General features: G+C 38.7%; 1 protein-coding gene across 2 annotated transcripts in view; it reads right to left on the reverse strand.

Annotated features, from left to right (window-relative positions):
- PPP2R5E (protein phosphatase 2 regulatory subunit B'epsilon) overlaps window positions 1-24,080 on the reverse strand; it is a 73,125-nt gene that overhangs the window by 32,167 nt on the left and 16,878 nt on the right. For both annotated transcript variants that reach the window (XM_083862925.1, XM_083862924.1), the window contains exon 3: window positions 168-364. In XM_083862925.1, the coding sequence (XP_083719051.1) occupies window positions 168-364 (197 nt within the window). The remainder of the gene's footprint in view (window positions 1-167; window positions 365-24,080) is intronic.

Below are 24,080 nucleotides of genomic sequence, written 5' to 3' on the forward strand. Positions count from 1 at the left end.
GAATAATATTTTTGTCTTGGGAGAATTACCTCCAAGCAATGTCTATTAGCAAATACAAGCCAAAGGCATCATTTAATCCACCTACTCCAGGGTTCAATTTCGCCCACAGGGTGTAACTGGAATTGCAAGTGGATTTAAAAAGAGACCATGAGAAAGAAAGAACTCACCATTCTAACTACTTCAGGGTAAGTCTGCTCTGTCAAACAGCCTCTGCTTATTGTAATGTAGTCCACCAGTTCATTAAGAGTGGAGCGCTTGTATTCTTTCATTTTAAGGTCTGAAAGCGTGTCCATGAAGTCAAAAATGACACAGCACTGTTGAAGTTTCTTTAGGAACAGTTCAGGCTGCTCTGAAGATGGAACGTCTATGAAACAAGAAAGGAAATCTTTGTGAGTCTGGCATCTTATTATACAAAACAGGATTTCTTTTTGAAGATCAATTTCAAAGGAAAGCAGCATTCATACAATTCTTGTAAAACAGAGCTCAGATTAACAAATGAACCACTTACAGGAACTGTATTACTATTGTGTGTCTGAAATCTTGAACGTATTGTAGAAGGAATTTAATCATCAACTGCTATTAGGAAAATAAAGTTCACCAAGAAAGTCCAGGCTGAAGCAGAGAATGGAAACACACCAGCATTCAAGACTTAATTTTACAATAAACAACTACTTTGACTGGAGGCTGGTATTTACCATCGTTAACCTAAACTCCAAAGAAAGATGAAAGAACTGTCAAACACATCCAGCTTGATTAATTTGTATTTCTAAAAACACTGTGTCATTTATAACCCTGTATGAATACACATGAATACAAATATATGAATACACAGCAAGACCATAATTCCACAAACAAGTTTTGAGTTTCAATCATTACCCTCACCTTGACACTTCCCATACCAAAATCAATTTCACTGAAATACAGAGAGGATATTTTGCTGTACTATGAACACATAACATGCATCAATATGAACATTTTCACAAAAAATACGTGCTTGACCAATAAAATAAGCAGAACTCACTACTTTTGCCGCTTTCTCAATTCTCAGCAAATGAAAAGACTTAACACAATAATAAAAGGAATGTCAACTTCTTAGTTGTTGGTTACTTTACCAAATGCATACAAAAGAATAGAGCTTCGTTTATCCAACGTTCAGGAACACAAGAGGATAGAAATAGCAGAAAGTTGCAGAAATGAAATCCACATTTTTACTCTCAAGGTCTGTCCTCAGACTAGGGAGCATTTCACTTCCTCTGAGCTACCTGTCTTTATTTAAGGCACCAATGCCTGTCTCAGCACCAAAATCCATTGGTTGACTCTCTTGATTTCACTTAAAAAAGTTTTAATAGTAAAGAATTTATGTTTATTTCTTAAAATCTGGACTTGTAAAAGGCCAATCTAAGATGGAACTTCTCATTGCTGACACAAGAACAAATCATAGTAAGGAATACTTGGCAAATGCTGGGAGGTGTTAGTAATTGTATGGTAGTTTTAAGTAGTTTTAAGGCTTAAGTACCACGAATCTGTTTTGCTTAAACAGAGTGCTTCAATTTAATTAAAACCAGTGCTTAAACACTAAAAAGAATAACCATAGATTGCACGACAAATAAAGGTGCAACAGTTTGTTCAACCTGTTTCTGTTTACAGCACCAAAGTAGTAACAGGATTCAACAAGGCATCAACATGGGAGAAGAATCCTCCACACACACCTCTGGAATACTGAAGGTCCCAAAACCAGGCACCCTAAAGCCACTCTGCTGGCCAGGGCTCTCTCACACATACAAACATCTCAGAGGAGGCAGAGCTGAAGCCTCAGAGGAGCCAAGGAGACACAGAAACTCAATAAAGGGCTTCACCTACAACAAAAAAGATCATTTCTATACACGACCTTTCTAAGGTTACAGCCCTACAGGACATAAAGGGCGTGGGGAAGCAGAGTTCTGTGACTGCTCTCTTGACTACCTGCCTTCAAATAACAGAGAGATGAATGGACCTCAGAATTCACTGTTATTAACAGGCAGGCAACAGTTAAATGATGAAAATTTTTATCCAAAGCCAGCCTTATATACAGGCAGAAAAAAAACCAAAAGAAAGTGCAACTGGTTACTTTTCAAGAGCTTTATTTTTAAAACTTTCTTTTTTATTACAGCTATAATCCACCACAGACCTTGAAAATATTTAAAAGGTATGAATACAATCTGTGTTGTTACATGACCATACTGGGGTTTTGGTTGTGCTCTTCTACATGACTTTTATATGTTTGCTTTGACCAAAAAGGACATTATAGTTAAAGAAAAACAGGCTGAAATCAAGTGGGAATCCATTAGGATACAATTCAGCACAAGTTAAAACCAGACTCATACATATGACTCAAAATTACACTCATTTTAAGCAGGGTTCATACTAAATAAAAAATTTTTAAATTACTAAAGCATTAAAATAAGTCATAAAAGTTTGTTTTCTTTTTCCTTCTCCAGTTAAGTATCTGGAGGTGTGGGAACAAAACAAAAAATATAATTACATTCTTCTCCAGAAAAACCACTCTAAAACCCTTCATGAAATTCATGCCAGTCTGGCTACGTCACCAGGCTGTATGAACCATAGGGGAAGCTAAGAAAAACCAAACCACAACCAACCAAAAAACCTACAAACAAACAACAAAAAAACCCTCAAAGCCCCACAGAATAAAACCCCACAAACCAATTGTTTTGGTCAAATCTGCTTTTCTTTATTAAGCAAATTGCCACTCACACTAGGGAATACAGCTTTAAGAAGTTTCACTCAGTAATTTTTCTCAATCTTCCTGGGAATTTGGGGTGCCTTGGGAACAGGGTAACACCTAATCCCAGAGGATTTTTGTACTTGGAAAAGGGGAAGTATGTGAGAGTAAATGTATTTGAAAAATTAGGAGGTCCTAAGACAAGAATAGGGTGGTACAAGTAAATAAAATCAGTATTTCATGTCCCCAGCCTTCCCACATAGACCATGGCATTAGCTGGTTTGAGATTCTGGGGTGGGGGGTTTTCTGCTATTTGGGGCACATACCTACAGATCCCACAGCAGAACTCCTGAAACTCCTTCATCAGCAACTTGGAATGAAACACACAGTTCCTTACAGATATCCACAGTTGGCTGATGAAAGACAGCAAACCCTTTTCTTCTCAGCAGATACTCAGAGATTCCAACAAATTTTACTCCCATATCAACACACAGCCAAACATTTAGGTCCCAAAATGTAATAACCTGTAATATTACCATTGTATCTACTTGCACATAAAAGAACAGAAAATTGAGCAACTGCTCTAATAAATCTGTGTAAATACACATAATACTTTAATAGCCTATGAAATAAAATCAAAGTGACACTATTAAGTGGCATGTGTGATTTATGTCAAATGCACAGAGGAGTATACATTTATTAAAACTGTAATTTAAACCAAGATAAATTTCTGTCTGGATGACTGTGAGAACTCTCCTCATTTTCAGGTCTTTGCTACAATTTCGTTTTCAGGCTTGTCAGTTTTCTCTTTAGCCATTTAAAACTGCACAGAGCTTTTGAAATACAGTGAGTATTCACAGATTCAAAGGAAATCAGCTTAGTGAAAGCATGCACTAGTACATCTGAATGCTGATTATCAAGACAGAATCAGAGCTTTGAAGTCAAGTTTTTATAAAGTTATCAGAAAAAAATGACAGTAAGTGCTATAATTTCTTTTTTAGACGTGGACCAACACTTTTTACTGCAAGGGCTGAAATACTAATTCTAAAATGGCTAAAGCAATTCTGTTTCTCTCTTAATAGCCTTTTCCCAAAATAATCCTAATCCGACCAGCCCATCCCTTCTCATCAGTCTCTGCCTTCTGCATCCTTTTATCAACTAAAGACATAAAAATCCGATAGCACACGTTTATTGCAAGTCTCTAACATCAATAAAAACCATATTAACGTTTATACTGCATTCATGTTTTAATTAAAGCAATTTACAAGTAACTCATTTTGGATTATAGGCAACAAACTATGCACCAGAGAAACTGCATCCAGGGAAGTGAGCTCTGGCTCTCCTCTCCCTGGTAAGTGAACAAGCAGGGAGGGGGAGGACCTGGATCAGTTCCCTGATCCACTCCTGCCACTAGTTTTGCAGTGAAGGATACAATGCTGGCAAGTGAGAAGTGAAGATGTAGGGAGGGATTGAGCTGCTCAAAGCAGCATGGCAGCTGTGAGGAAAAGCCATGGGATTGCAAGCACAGGGTAGTACAGGGCCCAAAATCAGAATAAAACCAGACAAAATATGCAGATTACGTATGAAGTATTAAGCAGAACTACAGTGTGCTCACACATGCCACCCTTCACCCACACATGCACTATCAGAACATTTATGAATCATTAAAATCAAAATGCTCTCAGAATAACTACTGCTTCTAGTATATACTTTAGTGGTATTCATTAGCTTGAAAGTGACATTTGCATAGAGAATTAGCATCATCTTCTTGTACGATAGTAAAAGCAAACACCACATTAAACACAAAAAATAAAAATACATACTAAAGCCAAAGTACGTCCAAAATGGGGAAGAGAGACTAATATTAACATTTTTATTCACATTAATTTTAAGAACTTCCTTATAATGCCCCAGCATCTGAGAACTCTGCATTCACTCCATCTCTGAGATTGTTTCCTCTTTCAATTAAGTTGCAAAATTTCAACTTTCCCTTTTGACTTAACAGCACAAAACAATTCCTCAACTCTTCTTCAATTTTCATACCTTCCAGTTACTAAGTAAACCTAGCACAATTCTTTTTCTAGTTAAGTAAAACCTCCTTGTGACAAAAAAAAAATCTCCCAAACCCCTCCTGCTTTGCTGCCCCTCACCAAACCACATCAAATTTAACCAAGTACTGCATCAAGGACCCACCTGCACAAAGAGGGCAGTGGTGCATGAAACTCTGCTCCAGCTAATCCCCACAAATCACTATGAAGATTTCATTTTGGAAGAAGTTACCTTTCTAGTTTTCATTCCAATAAAACTAGCAAATTTGAATTTGAAAGCTTTTTGGTTTTCTTTGAGAAGCTGACTTCAAGAGTAGGTCTAGTGACACCCAGCTCAGAGCTTTCCCTAACTTACAGTCCTGAAATACAGAACAACCACGTTTCTATGGGTCATTTTCACAGCTGAATATTGGTCTTAACATTCCAACAAGTAGAAATGTTTGCCCTCTTTTTCTTACACAAATACTTCTTGAGAAAAATAATCACTATCCTGATGGCATTGATTTAATTTTCCTAACTGGCTGTCAATATTATGAATGCTTTGCCAAGTCAGTAATCAGTCATTTATAAGAGGTGCTTTTCTCAAAGCTGTTTTCCCAACCCATTCTCTACACTTAATAATTATACAGGCAGGGCAGCAGTTAGGCACTGTGCTTCAAATATGTAAAATCTAACCAGCACAATTATTCACACAGCAATAAATACAGTGGGACAAACTCAAGCTGACTTTCCTGAGTGAAAACACTCAGAAAGAAAAAACACAACATTACCATACCATTTCCAGCACATTCAAACTGCACGATTAGAAATGCAACACGGGACATAATTCATCAATTTCCTCATAAACAGTGTCTATGCAGATAATCTGTCCCAAAATTGAGAATTATTTCCCTGGCCATAAATCTGCCCCTACTCAAACTGAGTGAATTCTCACCAAGTGGGAGTCTCCTGGGTAGTTCCACAGGGATCCTGGATCCACAAATCCCTCCACTGCTTTTAACACTGCCCAGTCATTTCACAGATATTCAATAAACAAGATTTGCTGGGGTGGGTATTCTAAACTCAGTGTACATCTAACACATCATTTGAGTGCCTTGAGTGCAGATGGAGCAGCATTACAAACAACACGGGGTACTTCTTAATAGATGTATTCTTAGTCATAAAAACTGCCCAGATTTTGTAATTAACCAAAATTCTGCTTTTGCTCACATATGGTACCTCAAGTTTCAGCCCCTGGATAGAATAATACATGGATGAAGGGCTATAAATTGACAATAAGAAGAATTTGATAAATGATATTTTTAAAAATTATACTTTCACACTTTATGAAGTTTCAGTGGAACCTTTTGCCTATTTCCACAGCAGGCACGGTGCAGGTAGGAATTTAAGTCTCTTCATACAGCTCAATTCAGAGCCACGACAGCCGAAGTTTCAAGAAAAGACTCCTTTGGGCTACAGTTTGTTAACCTGTGACCAACACTTGCTCATTCTCACCAATGATGTCTGTGCTGTGAACATCTTTCAACTTGGAAGTGAACCAAGACCACAAGCCTGGTTGTCAAAGCTATTTATGAGCCATAACAAAATGTTATTCCCTGAATACTTGTTGCAATAGGTCTGTATTAGAGCAAATTGGCATTGATGATGTGCACCCTCAAGAGAGGGGAGAGACTCCAAGGAACCTTAAGGTTTTACAAGTTTGGGTGCTCTCATTCATCACTGACCTACATGAGGAACCTGTTGTGAAACAGTTCCATCAAACATCTCAGATAATGATATGTAATCAAGGAAATACATGGTGGATAGTGAGAATTCCTGAGCAATTAATGGAAGACAAGACTGCCAGGGTATTTTGGTACACCAACTGCTGTCCCACAAAAATAGAGACTCACAAGATATTTGGCCTATATAGCATCCCTTATGCCTGGACTAATAATCACCAGTCAGCAGAACCCTGTCTCTTCATAATCAAACAGCAACACCCTCATGCTTAGGTAAAACTGACAACATTTTCAACATTTCCCCATTCAAGAACTAGGATGAGTTTAATAAATAACCCTAACACAGTCAAAGTTTATCTATTCTACCTGCAAGTCCATTCAAGCCAAAAATGATCCAGGTCAAAGAAGGTAAAAGAAAAAGTTAAGGAAAAGGATTCAAATGACAAGATTTCAGAGCAAAACTGATGGAAAAAGAGCAAATAGATGAGTGTACCAAAAAATTTCAGCAGAGATGGAAAAAGGGCAAAGAGGCTGTGAATATTACAAGGAGAGCAGACAGAAGGAAGAAGTTAAAGAAGGCAGAGAAACAATATAAATTATTAAAAGACCAGGAGAGAGAGAATGAGGTACAGCCGGAGACTTGGAAGATGGAGGAAAAAAAATGTTTGGAGAATATGTACAAAATGAAAGCAGAATATTTTAAAAGGAAATAAAGAAAGTAGTAGCTCAAAGTGTTTCAGCAAAACAGGAATGGAGGAGTTAGAGGTTAGGGGCTAGATTTGATTAAGCAGCCACATATCTGGAGGTTCTCAACACTCTGACATCTTTAATATATCCAATTACATTACTTAGAGTGAGTTTGCCTAGACATCAAATTAACACTTATATTTTAGCCTCAGGCTGATCAAAGGTTTTGTAGGTTGCTTTCGCTCTCTCCCACCCAGTTTTCACTAATATTTCAAAAACAATTATTAGATTTCTTTTTTTTTTTTTTCCAGGGAAGCAAGAAGGCTGGCAAAAACACACAAAAATATTATTTCAATTCCCCAAACTGAACACATGGCATAAAGTCCCAAAAGAAGACAAAAATATTTTGCTGAAACACTGAGAGTTACTGTGGCCAGTTTCTTGGACTGACTCAGGTTTCTTTTATAGTGGCTCAGACAGCTCATGCCAGTTGTTTTAAGTAGGTTTTTACTGAATTGCACTTTTAAAGTACAAGTCACCCTTCACTCAGCCCAAGTCACTGAGCTTGCTGAACAATCACCAGAGAGAGCTGCTGCCCATGTCTGTCCTGCCACCTGAAAACTGTGACCTGAGGTAGTGAAGAATTTATCAGGCTATCTTTACCATGCACTTTCTGCCTAATATCATGAAGCATTACATATGAAACACTTAATTGCTGCTTTTCAAAGTCTTCTCCAAGAAGGGCAGAGGGGTAAAAAAGCAATGTTCTTTATTAAAAGAAAGGAAAAAAAATCCCCACACTCTGTTTTCTAAATTCTACATGTATGTAAACATAAGCATCTTTCAATTTGGTTTTTTGTTTGCTTCTTGGATGGTTTATTGCTTCTGGTTTGTTTTTTTTCTGACACTGATGTTTTAATTTAGCCAGATATATAAAGAAAACCCAAACCTGGGAGACAACACTAAAACACAGTACGATCAGCTCAAGCTTTGCAACTCCCAGAGCTGTTAGAACATTCTCAGAGTAAAAAACAAAATATTCACAAACTTACAAGATCTCCTGAATTTTAGTGTCATGCCCAGTTACAAACACAAGACTGACTCTCCATAGGAAATCCCTGCAGCTGGCTTTTGTGAGGCTCCAGGATCAGTCCCTAAGTGTTACTCCTTACACCTTTGCTCAGTTCTAGCTGGTAATGCCTCCAGTGCAGAGCCCTCCACAGCTCCTTCCAGCCCTTACCAGGAGGAGCTGCACATCAAAATTCAAGTCAGGCTTTTCTGTACACATTTGAATAGCAAAAGCTACAGGTAGAGCAAATGCAAAGACGCATTTACCTACTTGCTCAGCTCCTCTACCCTAAATCACATCCCAAAGACCAGAGGCAGGAACACCATGTAAACAAAACCACCTCACTTTCCAAGGGATTTCTCAAACACCCAATACAGAGCAAAGCTACACTGTGGCAGCTTAATGCTCCATGGAAGTCACTCTACTGCTGCCTCCCTTTCCTTTAAAATCTCTAAAAGTTCTCAAAAGTGCTTTTTAGTGTATTTTTAATTGTCTAGCTGGTCTCTAGGACCCTGCCATCCTCCACCCACTCCCAAGTTCTTAGCAGAGCACTGGAACCCAAAACATCAATAGCGACACCAAGTCTCAGCTCGTTATTTCAACTTGGTCGTGCTGTGCTCAAATCTCTTTTATCTCATACTTGTTTTCTGCTCATTTTAGAGAGAATGATGGATTACATTGCAGCTTCAGCTTTATCTTCTACAATGTGTATAATTTTTTTTCCATTGTAAATTAATAACAATATTATGGCAAGACCAAGCATTTATATAATGAACAGGACATTGTTTCCAGGTTTCTTAGATGGCAAAAAAATTAAAAATGTTTACAACTTCCAGGACACTAAGAAACACCTTTGCAAAAACCCCATGATGGCCTCCTGATCTAATACAGAAGAAACCTTAAGAGGATTATTGTCTTTCTTTCGATAAGATTCTTACCAGATCACATTTTTTTTTCTGCATGACATGAGAGCCCTGTGCTCTGTAATGATCATTAAATATAAGAACAAACACATCACAGCAATCTTACAGTTACCTTCCACCCTAACTGCAGTCCCAAGGCAGTGCAGGATTTGCATGGCAATTCATTTTTTCAGTGCATTAACTACATAATGAAATAATGATAAAATTATATATCTGTACATGCTTCCTGTAAGAATGCAAAAAATGTATCTTGCTTAGTAAGTGCTCTGAAACTGCCATCTGTCCAAATAAAATATGCAATATTCATTTTGCTTCAACTACAGAGCTGTTCAATGAAATTTATACAGAAATGCCCAGACATTTGCAAAAAAGCTTGAACCAAGAGTACAGGAAACCCAACTCATAACTCTTGTCCAAGCAGGCTCAGAGCAAGTGACAGAATTGCTATTTTGCTTGATACTGACCCACTAATTTATCCCAGAAGTCACAGGAATACTTCATTCTAGGGTGAAACAAATAATTATGTGAGAGTTGTTCTACATACAAAACCCACTGTCTAAGAGCTCAGGCTTATATTTTAAAATATTCACATTTATTAGCTTATATAATATACATACATATAAAATACACATTTCTATAGCCTTGTTTATACGTTGAGAAGAGTTTAATTGAACCCTGAAAACATAATTTCCATTCCTTTCTCATCTGGCAGTATAAATTTAGTCAGCAACATATTCTGCTTTATGCTAATTCACCACAATAGTCTCCCAACATTTTCTGGTAACGTGCTACGCAATCCAACTGTTCACTCTCTCACTCCCTCCACGGAGAGGACAATGTGTGTCATGGAGTAAAGGATTTTATGGAACTACACATGTTAAGTACTATGTTTGTGTAAGAAAAAACACAGTATTTAGTAAATATACCCCAAAGTTATGACAAAAGAGGCAGACATCAGCCAGGAATTCAGTCTAAAGTCCTCAAATGGTCACAGTAAAAGCTCAACTTCTTATATATTGTTATTATCTTCTCTTTCCTGTATAAGCTCCAGCATGACACAACAAAATCACATGGTTTAGCCTTCATTATTCATTAAATTTTTAAAATTCTAGTTTCAGCCCACTGAGATGTCCAAGATGGGAACCAACACCACGAGGTGGATTCAATGTCATGCCAAAAGGCAGCTGGGGATGCAGGGGATGCTCCACCTGCAGCAGCAGGTCCCCAGGGGACAGCGGCCACTGTGTTTCCTGAGCACAGGAACATAATCCTGCTACATCCCAGCCACGGAAAACACAGGAAAAGCTGGAGGTACGTCCTGATCTGCAGGCTGGGACAACAGTTCAGAAACTCCAAAGCATTACTCAGAGGACGCTCCAGGAGGACTCTGCAGCCACAAACAATCCAAGGGTTTCCTTGTCACAGAGGCGGCTCCGGCACCCGCCCCAAATCCCAAACACTCCCTGCAAAAGGCTCCCCAGCCGTCCTCACACATGGTCACCTGTGAGCCTCACACTCTGCTCTCCAACTCCTTCTGACACTAACTCCAATCAGCCAAGCTTCTCTGTTAAGGGAACACCCTCTTTCATACCGCCAAGCTCCAGTACATATGTCTAAATGACAGAAAATAAATATATAAATCTACTTTATTTTGCTTTTGCTGTAGAGCTCTCTCACATTCCCTGGTGCACAGAAACACACTCCTCATTCTATACCACTTCTACAGCAACTTTTTGATCTTGAGATTATTCAGGATCTGGAACAAGTCAGCGATAGAAGGGAAAAACATGACATTTATATAATACTCTTCTATAACCTGTCAAGTTAATATGTGCTATGCTGGGTATTTTATGTTATTATGTATTATCATTACATATGTCTATGTAAAAATAACAGCTATTCCTTTAGAAATAGGATCTTGTCCATCACAGAATGGCTCAGCTCAAAGCTATGTAAATGAGAAACTAATTTACTAGCAATTATCCCCTTTTAGAGTCTATTGCTCTGTTATACCTAAACCAGGTATTTTTGCTGAAACTTGCAAAATTGACTGACATAGAATATAAGGCCACCTTTCTCTCTTTTGAACAGGAACCTTTTATTTTGCTTCTTGAACTCTAAATGAAGTAGACTTTTATCTCCCTAACATGGTTCTAGAGAGCAAAGACCTAATTTCAGAATATTTATAATTGTCTTAACAACAACCTTTATCATATCATCGTACTAGCATACTGTACATGGACTTTTTTCAGGAGAATTTTACTTCTAACCTCTTCAAAAACACTGCAGAAAATAATGCAGGGGTTTTTAGGCAGAACATTATCTACCTGCTTGTGTGCAAGTCCATCACAGGGGGTTCTGTCCTTCAGAAATGCTGTCTGCTCCTGGACAGACAAATAAACCTGATTATCACTGGGCCTTGGCACCTGAATTTCTCTAGAAGTTACTGAGACCCTCTGCAATACCACTATCAGTCTCCAACAGCAAATTGCTGTTCAAAATAAATATTTGACCCATAACAAATTAGAAGTTCTGTATTAAGTTCTCAAGAACAAGTCTGAGAAAATTTGAAACTTTTAACAGAAAAGGTTGTCACGCAAGTAACACAACCAAAGGTACAGTTCTGCTGAGCTTTGAGTCACTTTGCAAAGCCTTCTTACCTTAGACTGTTACAAATATTAACCAGACATAACAGTTTAGGCATTAAATATAATTAAAACATTTCCTCTGCGGTTACCAAACAATACCCTTCATCATCAACTGCTACCCTCTCTACTTCTTCCAAGCTACTCATTAGTTAAGCTGCTTCTCTGTTGAAGATGATAAACTGAAATTAGATATCCAGCAGTATTTATCCCCAGCTGTGCTGTGGTCACAAACTTCATCTTGAAGGTGGCACCCTGGCCAAACTGAAGTCAAGGAGTGTTACTCTGGTTCATTACAACTGCGATTACACCTTTGCTCTAATCGGCAGAAAGCTCATTGCTTACTAATAAAATAAAATAAATAAAAAAAAAGGAAGAGTAATCACATCAGCTATGTATTCCACAAAAAATTAATGGAGAGAAACTCAGCAGGAAAAGTGTGTGTTCTGCAGGTTTATACAAATATAGGTAACTCCAGAGCTGAGGTGATTTAAACACGCTACTGGTGAATCAGCATAACATTCTGAAAGCATTTTTATAGAGCCTTTGCAGGTACAGATCAGCAAATGTGCTTTGTACCTGTCCAAAGGAATACACAGATCACACCTCCCCTGGCTTGCCCATACTTTTCAGAAAGCAGCCAGCTCACCACTAGACCGCTAGTAAGAAGCCTTTAACTTAGTCCTATTTAAAGACAGGACTTTGGGTGCATCCCTCATGCCTCCTCTTTCTCCCATGAAGTATCAAATTCACTAATATATTATTAAATGCTGAGTGAAGTGAGCCATTCACAATAAAACTGAGTATTTTAAATAATTGCCTTCACTGGACTGAGGTTTATCACGAGAAGGCAGACAGCATCCTAGGCTCTCTTTACACTCAGGCTGCACCAGTGGGCACATACACAGATGGCCCTTTCCCAATCCAACAGCCAACACGCAGCCACAGTAGGTCAGTGGGCAACAAAAGAGTTTTTAACTGTACTAATGCAGCAGCTCCAGTATCCTGTGAAAACAGAGAACGACCATGGAAGCTGTTGTGGTCCCAGGACTAAGTTGTAACTGTAAAAGCTAGAAAGCAAATTCCCAGCCCATCCAATTCTCCTCCCTGTACCTCACATGGTACTTAATTATTTAGTCTCAGAGATGCCAGCAGTAGTCAACTAATTGCCTTCAAGCAAATCAACTGAAGCATCACTCGTGTGTGACTTACTCCTGCCTCTGACAGAGGCATTAATGTATCAATCCTGAGCATAAGAGCTAACAATCTAGCGAGCTGTACACCCACACCTCTGCTTCCTGTCATTTCCAGAGAATGCTACAGCTTGTTTCATTTTCATATCAATGCCAGCCTTATGCTCTTGTCAAATGGGAGTAAGAGCCCAGCTCAGGAATCCCTTTGGCAGCAGAGGCCTGTTGGTCTGAGGGTCTAATTTGGCATTGCTTTTTGCCATTCCTCTGTGCTGCTCCTACCTTTGCCTGTTCCTAGAATTTCTCCAGCCCTGTACTACTCCAGTAACACTCCTTTCTGAAGGGTGCCTCTTGTTTCTCTCTCAGTCTACAGCTGAAGACCTCCTCCAAGCCAGCCCCCAGCTCCTCCAAATGCCATCTATTTTTACCTAGGCGCTGCCGTCTCATCCGGATGCTGCTAATTGGCCCCTTAGTCACAACTGGAAAAGTAACCTGCCTGAGTAACTCTTTGTGAGCTGCTGCACTGAGGAATCTCTGTGCCTCATGTTCATGCACACGAGGAAGCTTCCAGTCAATCTGTCCCAGGGTTTAACACAAATTAACAAATTTAGCTTCTAAGATTTTACAGCAGTGTCACTTACACACTTTGTTGATGCTGTTTTTTATTTTAACTAACAGCCTTCCTGCACAAGACATTTAAAGTTCTAAATCCTTAAGAAAGCACCATATAAAACAAGAGATAACTGCAGCACAGAGATCAGCTTCACCCTGCCTATACACCAGGGCTTTTCCCCCCCACACATATTACCTACACCAATCTGTAAACTTGCAAGGATTTCTCAAAAGAAATTACAGAAATCTCACGTAAATTTAGATTTTTTGAAGACTGAAACAAGCAAAGACAATACACACATAAAAGCAACCCATTCTGAGGAGGGTGCTTGTCCACACAGACTTCTTTCTTATGTATGGGACACAGTCCAGCTTGCTACACAGCTACAAAATGATATTTCAGACATCTCAGTGAACTCCCCTTGTTTCTCAATCACTTTGCTAATGAAAAGTTGAAACATCTTGGAATTTCCTCCCAATTATTCTGTTTCTGTAGAGTTATCAACCAAATTGGTACAAACAGGAAAAACAGATAATGAGAAAGACAGACTAGTTAGGCAGCTTTTACTAGGAAAACACTGGGAAAAACAAACAACTAAATTATCTGAATTCACCCTAAATTATTTGACAGCCTTTGTAATACTTCATTATTCCACTAAAAAGCCAAATGTAAATGCTTGGTATTTCAAAGTCATTACTTTAGAAATAAAGTACATAATTAGAAAATTACCATTTTATTAAGAGAACTTGACTCATTTTTACTAATAAAGACCACAACCGTTTAATATTTATATAATGAATCCCTTCTAGAAATTCTGATTTTACCACAGACAAACACATCAGGTGTTTTTGACAACAGGAATGCAACTCTCAGATTTCCTGAATATCACCTGTAGTAAACTAAAAGCAGAGTTTTGACAGATCAGTAATTCTGGATTCAGTGCAATACTGACAGGATTGATACTATTTCCTAGGAGGAAAGAGAGCTCCTGTTCCACCTTAGGAAGACAGCTCAGGCTGCCAAGAGTAAAGGGAAGGACATTCAGCTGTGGATCATTAAGAAACAGCCATTAAAAAAACGGATGTTTTGGAGAACACAGCATCCGGTAAAACCATGGAGTACTTTTTCCATGCTGGACTCGAGAGAACTTAAAATCATTTATTCTGCAAGTGAGAAACTGAATGCTTCTATGATAGTTTGTTTTGCTGAGAAAGGGACTTCTTTTCACTTGAAATGAAGGCTAAAAGGATCTGCTTGAAATGTGATTCTGCTAAAAAGAAAGAACACATACAACAGACTGCAAAATCCTTGCCCAGCAAACCACCACCGTTAGCTGGCACATCCCTGCTTCCCACTCTCACATCAGTGTGGTTTGGCTGGGGTTATTTCTCTTTTTAAAGGAACAGCTCCATATGGCTGTGTACAGCCTTGGTCCTGACTGAGGACTGAAGCCACAGAGGCAGGACTGGAGTTAATTACAGAACAGCTGTGCACATCTCTTTGGGTTCAAACACATTTAGGTACCTCAAAACCACTGAGGAACCCCTGATTGCGATGACACAGCACTATGAGTGCCTGGAGAGCACAAGGAGAGAGCAGAGAGAGAACAAGACTCTGTAGGACACACAGAGCCCATCACAAGAGCACTGGGCAACCTGGGCCTGAGAACCCAGCTATAGAGCATCCCTCTCACTTCTCCAACTCCCAAAGCTTATGGTTGTTCATCCAAAACGGTGGAAAAAAATGTTTGGGAGTTTCCAGCTATGGACACAATGTGATGAGACAGACATGGTCACTCGTAGTTACATAGCCCGACTCTCCAAGAAATGGTTCAGCCGTACCCAAGTAGTTTTTGCCCAGGCAAAGGCCTGATGATTTTTTCATCATTTTACAGTAGACTCCTCTCATCCAGCCTTTGAGGCAGACATCCCTTCTCACAGCCTTACCTGGACACCCAGGTTGCCTTGGCCTAATGCAACATTTCAATCAGGATTCAGCAAGGCAGAGGAAATTAAAAAGGCTGCTTGTGTAATGAAGAGGAAAATGACAGGTTCTTCTGCTTTGGGCACTACTGTTCCCACTCTGAGATAATCCTTCCTTGAGGCACCAGCACCACTTTAGGGCACTCATGGGGCAAGTATTTACTCTTGACCCTCCCTTCAATAACTCAGATACCTGAGAAAAAAATCAAATTATTCCAAAATTCAACCAGTTGGTAGACAGATGTAAGCTCACGCATAGGCATTTTGAATAAAGTCATTGTAAGGCAAACAAAATTGTATTATTATACAGTAGTGTATTATTGTACAGAACTTTACCTGTTCAGGAATAAAATTTCATTATCATTTCTCCACATCCTCACTGACTCCAAGAAACAGCACATCACGTAAGACGTGAATTTTCTTCTGTTTTCAATGTCACAAAGTGCTCAGACTTTGAAAAGCTGAGGGAAAAGTGGCTGATCTCTCACAGCAAGCTCAGACAGGGCAGTTTTCCAGCAGCAGCACTTCCCTCTCTCACTTGCAGAATAAATGGGCTGGAGCAGAGCTCCCTCTGCTCCTCTGTGCTCGACCCAACCTGCCCCGGTATCAGGGAGCTCCAGTTCCCTGCCCTGTACCCTATCCAGCTCCTCTGACACAACAGGTCTGGCCAGTTCCTCTCTGCTTCCTCATTCTGTGCCTGAGCAACAAACTCCCCTCGCTTTTCCCCCTTCCCTGCTCATCCCACCTTTTCCTTGGCACCAAGCTGCCATTAACACATTTCAGGTAGATCTAAAATAACAATCATGGGTCATTTTCTGGTTTTGAGCTTCCTGAGCCCTTAAAGCAAATAAAAAACAAACAACCAATCACAACAACAACAACAAAAAGCAGGAAGTTTATTTTCTCATTTTAAGTAATGAACTCACTGAAATCTATAGGAAGAAGAAGTTTAGAACTATTTGAAAATTTTAGGGGGAACAAAAAAATAAAAAACCCAAACCAAAATCACCCTGTGACCACAGTAAATGTCTGACTTACAGTATTTGAAACTCCTAATGTTCTCTTAATGTACACAGGGGAGAATCCACAGGAGGTGTATGAAATTCCCACCAGACTGGTATTTTGAAACTAAGCTGCTTTTTTATTATGCCTAATAAGCAATGCTGATGTCTTTTCTTAAACCAAACTGAAACACAATACTTCAGTCCTATGAAAAATATTTAAGAACACATTACTGGTACAAAAACTTCTGGATTTTTAACTTCACATAAAAACTTTGAAAACTCTAATTCTAGTTTATTTTTAAAGTAAATTTTACCTTTATTCTGAGCATAATTCTCTACCTCCAACTGGAGGAGAATCAACTCAGGCCCTGGCATTTTCAATGACAACTTCAGAACTTGTCTTAACTTCAGCAGAAAGACGGGCAAAAAATAAACTGAAAAATCTCTCTTCTGGATTAGAATACAAATACAGCCCCTCTTAACATCCTTCAACACAATGATCAGCCCTTGCTTTATTAAAATGTTACCACTAAACACACCAGACATTAACACAAGCATGAACATTCATCTTTTCACCTTTCAAAAACTGAACCTCATTCAGCAATCCTTAATCAGGCAAAGCACTAACATAATCAAATGAGAATTATTTCTGAGCATCACAAAAACTGGTCTTAATTCTGAAATGCAGGAAAAACTTTAACAATGTGGGGACTGATCCTGCACTTCTTCAGATTTTGGGTGTCTCAAGCCTAGGGGAATTCTGCAGATAGGATCAGGTTATATCCTGATCTGATTTCTACCCACTGTCTCAAAGCTCTAAAAACCAGAAACAAAAGCATCATTTAAAAAAAAAAATAAGGATCAGCTTTCCTCTGACTTCACTGCTTTGCTACAGCAAGCATAGACAAAATATTCTTAAATGGTATCAGCTGCTAAAGTAGTCAAATTATAAACCAAACCAAAAAGCATCCTACTTGAAAACTTAGAGCCTAAACATAAACCATTAGAAAAAGCAAATAAAATAACATCCCACCAAGAAGGAAACCCTAACACCTTATCCTTTGTTTATGCATAAAAATGTCACAATTAGTCACTCAAAACTGTATTTCAAAAAATATACCTTTTAACTATATAAGAAACTATAACAAAAATTTCTTCTTTTTACATACCTCTCCAGCTTGAAGAGCTTTACCTTCATTACATCCACAAGATTAGTATTTCCACAAGATGAATATGATATTTCCATCAGCACAGCTCTCCAAGTAACATCCCTCCTTTTAACCTGAGTGTTTACTGAAGGTAAGTTCACAAGTCCAGCAGTAGCCTATGGTCTAATTCATTGTCTAACGAGTGAATGATATTCATAACTGGCTGGTGATTAACACTAAACAATCCAACACTCACACAAACAGCACAGCAAATCATTCTTTTCAAACTGCCAATCGCTGAGGTCAAAACATTCATGCTTTTAAGTCAAATTACAATCAACTTCCTCCCCCACCCATTCTATTATTTCTTATTCATGCATTGACAAGAGCATGGTAGCCACTTCACAAAAAATCATGGTTCTCTTGGAAGAACCTACACTATTTAAAGATCTAACTTCTTAAAAACCAAAAGAAGGACAGGGCTTCTTGATTTTTAAAAACAAAACAAAGGAGAAAAACAACCAAAAAATCCAACCAAGCAAAACCCAATCAAATTTAGTTTCTCCTTTGATTTGTTTTAGATATTTCCTTTTATCCTCTTATCATTTTATCCTCTACCACGCCCCTCAACTAAAGCACCTTTAGGATCAAGAGAGACACTTGTTTTCTACTCCATATTTTTTTCAGAAGTTATCCAGAGCAATATAGCAACGCTTTGAATTACAAGCAATTCACAGGGTTCCATTCTGGTCTCTGAGGAAATTATAGGTTTAGATTTTAAAACTGTAGTTGTTAAAAAAATAAAAGGAAATAAAAAATACTCCTTTCCTCCTCTATTGGAATTCATGCTGGATCTCCTCTTTATCTTTCCAAACTATGTTAACGTAATCAAGCATTTTCCAACAAAATATCATCCACCTCCTCGAAACACCACTCCTGACAGCAGCAACAGTGCAGGGAACACACCATTTCTGCAGGACTTGTAAGAGCTGGAGTTTTTGGTGGTGGAACCCTGCAGCAAGGCTGCTGACACAGGTTTCTGCTTACCCAGCCTGGATCCTCAGGGCAGCTGTGAGCAGGGAACCACGGCCACGCTCCGGCTCCGCGGCTCCTACACCTTCACTCCAGTTTTCCTGGACAAACACGCCAGCCAGTCCTTTCATCATCACCTGCATAATCCCAGCCTCTCTCTGATTGCCGCACTGTAATACCAGTGCCCCGGTGAGTTTTCCTGCCTGAATTACGGCCACGTAGAACACGACCGGGGGTGTGCCAAACGAGATGATTAAGCAGCAAAATACGACAAGGCATGAGTTTTATTATTAATATTCCTATCGAGCACTAGCCACAGAGACAGGGGTTTGTGCAGCCAATAGCAGCTGGGCACAAAGCAAGCTCCTCCACTCTGACTTGCTTTCAAAATAAAAGTGACTATTTCTTTGGAGCAATGACACTGAGCTGTATTTCCAAATTGCTTCCTTTTTCAAACTCTACCTTGAGACAGCGTTGGAGGAAACCCTTAAAAAGGCAGTCTCGAATTACAAGCCTTTACTGTCAGAGAACAAGAGCATAACCATTTTCAACAAGATATATTGAACATCAATTTACTGATATAAACATTTCATATATTTAAGAATAGATAGATATCAGATCTCCATAAATTTCAGATTCATCAGCGCACTGTTTCATGTTTCCAAACTTATTAAAAATAAATCAAACAACAAGTTCTAAGGAGTTAATATAAAATACCAAAACATCCAGGAAACCTTATTTAACCTTATTTTGCTTTCCTCTCTTTTTTTTTTGGCTGTATGAATATGTAACACATGACAATAAATTGCTGCCTGCTACACTACCAAATTAGCAGAATAAACACTGAAAGCCCACACAGATGAATTTTTTGATGCCATAAATGATCACTTCACAGTGTAGGGATGTGTTGCTCAATATTCCCTAAGACAAGGCATTTGCTCCTGAACTCCTTTCAGCTGACAATGAGGATCTCCAATCCATGTGGTATCAGCCCTGTCCTCAGCAGTAAACAAAAGAGGGGAGAAAGGGCAGGCAAAGATAGCTGTGCTCATTCAGGAAGTGAGAAAATAGAAGAGCTTAAGCTGGATCTCAGTTTAAAATTATTTTAACGCTATGGCCTTTCTTTAACCTGGTGAGGTTTGCTAAAATGTGCTAAGGAGGGGAAAAAGATCCGGTGAAGCAACAAAATGAACTATGGATCTCAGTGAAGTTTTTACAACCCTAAGCGTACACTACTCTTAATAAAAAAATTAATTAATTTTGCATAATAAAATCAGGAATTACTGCACTATATTAAAACTCTGAATAATTAATGTTAAAATTTTATTCCTAAAAAAAAAGTAGAATCTGATTGAAAAGCAAAAGACTGTGCTCAGAATGAACCAATGAAGCAACACTGCTCCAGTCTGGATCCTTGAATTCCACTAGGCACTTCATCACCTCTAATCAAGACTTTTTAAAATGTTTGCGATAGCCTCATTTTTGAAAAGAAAAACAGAAATAATTCAATCAGATTTGTTTCTATTAAAATAAAATTAGAGCAATCTTTCAGTCTTTACTTAGCAGTAATAAAAGCAGTGAATCTTAAAGAGTTAGCATAATGTCACATGTAATTTTTATCTTGTTTTTCCTCAAACCTGACAATAATAACTCTTCTTAAAGGCTGTCATTTTTATGCTGTATTAGTCACAAGATACCAATGTAAAAGAATGCTGAGAAATAAAAAGAGTCAGATTAAAAGCATCCATTAATTCTAAATGCCCAACTGGAGACGTCCTGATTTTTTCTGGATGTTTACCTAGCACTCTGAGATATTCAGGATTAGTTCCCACCAAGTTCACTTGCACTTTGAGTCATCCATTCTGTAAATCACCACCTCGTGTCTCAGGCTGAGCAGCAAAAACAGCGAGCAAGCAGTTCTCAACAGATAACAGAGATTCAACCAACATACAAAGAGCAGAGGAAACAACAGAGGCCAATTCCTTCGAGGAAACATCCCACTAGTCGAACTCATGAAAGCCTCACTTTTCTTCCCAAATTCCTTCCTGCCTTTCCAACAACTTTCACAGCTTCAGAAGTGGGAAAAGCTGGGGTCTTAGAGTTGCAGATTTAGGAAACTGCAGGCTGGAAGAGGCTATCAGAGCAGGTAGTTTAACCTAAATGAAAACAGCCCCCAAGATATCCTATACAAGCAACCCTCCACAAATTAATCTGGTAACGTGTGCTCAACTACAACGTAACTTCCCAAATCAAGAGTCACGACTTTTAGGAAGCTCACAGAGAATTTATCATCCATTAAACAGCTCCTGCCAGCACAGACTTTTCCCCACTATTAAAACCACATGGCTCCTGCTTTAGCTGACAGCATCAGTTCTTCTATTTAACCAGTATTTCCTCCCCATAAGACACTATGACCATATCTGCCCAGGAGCCTTTCAATAAACTATTCAAAATTATTTTAATTGTATTGCATAAGGCATTTTCTGCATGTTTTCCATCATTTAACAGGTCTACATCTCTCTTATCCTCCTACAGCTCCTGTAAGTTTGGCCATGATGCATCCTCATCTTGATCTGACCAGAGCTCCAGCCAGATCTAACAGTGATGCCTGTGTCACACCTCAGAGGAAACAAATCACCCTCATCTGCTCTGTGAGGATCACACACGTACAGTCTGGTTAATAACAGATGCTAAAATGCCTGGTCATTGTTAATTATGATAACCCTTTGTAGCTGTTACACACAGAGCAATCTTCTGCTGTCTCAGAACTCAGCCAATTTTGGGCTGGTGTTCACAGCCAAGGCAAAAAGCTGACCTAGGGCACAAAAGCCACCCCTAAAAAACAGCAAGGGATCACTAGGGAAGTCCCAAGCACCATTTCACATGGGCAAACATGCAACTCTTTCAGAAATACCTTTTTATAAACTCTGAAAAACACCCTTGAAATGTAATAAACTGTACACAGCAATTTTAGCCACATTACTGTATAGTGTAGAAGCAAAAAAAAAGTAATCAAACAACAAAGAATGTATTTATGAAAACTGAAAACTATTTTCTCTCAAAAGCAGAACTAGCAGGCGAGATGGAAAACACAGACCCTCTGAAAAATCTCCTGTCATTTCTTTGCTTCACTTCAAAAATTAATAAAGTCTTTCTTTCTTTCTTTGACAAAGTCTCCTAGGTTTTAGTTAAATTTGCCTACAATGAAATGATCATTTCTAGAGTAAGTAGGCCAAGGCAAAACTCCATTTTCGATTTAGATTCAAACAGAAGATCGTCATTCATTTGAATATTATTTGGTGGCTCAACGTGAACTTTGTGAGTGCGACATGCTGAAAAGATAATGTTTTTCCCTGGTTTCTATAGCACCTGCTAGAAGCTTCAGGCACATAAAATCAAGCCTATTCCAAAGCTACAAAACATTAATCACCTCCTTTGACATTTTGCAGGTTAAGTATCAAACGTGCTCTACTGGAAACGCTTTGTTACCCACGCTTTGTGCAAACCTCTGCTTCAGAGGCAAAACTATCTCCCTTGAAGTTAACTATTTAATAACCTGGCACAGAGATCCTCTCATCAACTCTCCCCATGGAAAAGGTCATAAAAGGAACCTCACTTAGAAATTAAAAGTTCATCCTCCCTGTTAAATCAACTACCCTGGTCCTGAGCAATGGATTCCTTAGGTCTTTTCTCTATGTTTACTCAGGCTGCACAACATCTTCTCATTGCTTCTATCTCCCTTCTCTATCCTTAAAAGAAGAAATAACAAAAAAATGCTGGGATACTTAATTTCATGTGTCCCCACAAAGCATCTCACAGGTCAGAAATGAAATGGCTAAAGAGCCTTTAAACTCTGGCTCAGCAACAAGGTGAGAAACCAGGGCAGCTCCCAGGACTATCCAACCTCCAGGGGAGGTTCATGCAGGGATGAAGAAAACTTCCCCTCTTAGATCATCCAAGAAATTCTACACACACCCAGCAGAAAGCCAAGCCCAGTCCTACCACCTCAATAATGATGCTTATGGTCTTCTTATGGTGCTCCCAAAGGCTGCAGCACAAAATAAACCCTTTAGGTAAATTTTCATTGTGTTACAGCTTAGAAAAACATTAATAAAACACTGAGCTTTCTGAGAACTTCAGAAAACATTCCACAGCTTTCAGCTTAACTTACATAATCATGATCGGAAACAGTATCACTCCTTTTAAAAATGAAGTTCAAAATGTTGCATAAACTGACATAATGTAAAAAAAAAAAAAAAATGTAAGACAGGTGAGAAGAGAAAGTAGGGCTTGGGGTTGGATTTCTTTTGCCCTCCATCAAGATTAGCAAAATATTTGTAGCTGAACTCTTTTTTTTATTCAACATGAACAGCAGATCACATCCAGACAGTAAGTACCTTCTTAAACTGCAAGTCCTCTGTCATATTTGTCCCACTAATTCTTCCAGTCATTAAAATGTCTCTTTTTTTAGGCAAACCTACTAAACAGCTTCTTAATATTTTCAAGTAGTTTTGGTCCAGGTAGCATCTGCCAACCTCTGAGCTACATTTAGCATCCTCCCACAGTTGAAGCCTAACAGACTTCTCTATTGAGACTTAAATCAGCAGCCTCTTTGTCTCCATGCAACTGCTCTTTTACTGAAAATGGTATGGCAGCACAGAGAGCACAATATGAATTTAAGCAGTGAAGCTGGGAGAAAACTTCTTGTTGTCTGAAAGGAAAAGAAAAAGTGAAATCCTACTTACTTCCTCACTGTAAAAAAAAAAAATAAAATGCAGGCCCTCCCTCTCTCCCTGCAGCCATATGGATGCCATCACAGTGGCAAAATGCAGGTGGCAAAACAGACATTTCAGTGTTCAGAATCACTCACTGTCCTGTCAGGCAGCTCCCATCCCTTCTAGGGAATGGATCATATGGAATCATTTTTAAGGGCCTGTACCAGACAAGGCCGTGTTTTGCATGGTGGCTTTTTTTTCTACAAAGGGAATGTCTACTCATGTAAAATAAGCTTCCCTGCAATTTACATCTCCTCGCATGATTCTCCTAAATTTTAGAAATACAGTATACTGAAATTCCACACCAATCTTATTTTTCTGTTTAGTATGAGAAGCATGTGGCTTTTTTAAGTATTATCCATGTTGTTGTAAGAACAAACATTAGGACTCATGCGCCAGATTTACTTAACATTGCTGATCATCTTGTTTCTTCTAAAATATGAAACCAGGAATATTCATGTTCAACACCAACTACTTAAAACAAAACAAAAAACAGAAATACTTTGGACTTTGAACCCAGGCTT

This window comes from Zosterops lateralis, assembly GCF_965231275.1.
Source record: "Zosterops lateralis genome assembly, chromosome: 6".
NCBI lineage: Eukaryota > Metazoa > Chordata > Aves > Passeriformes > Zosteropidae > Zosterops > Zosterops lateralis.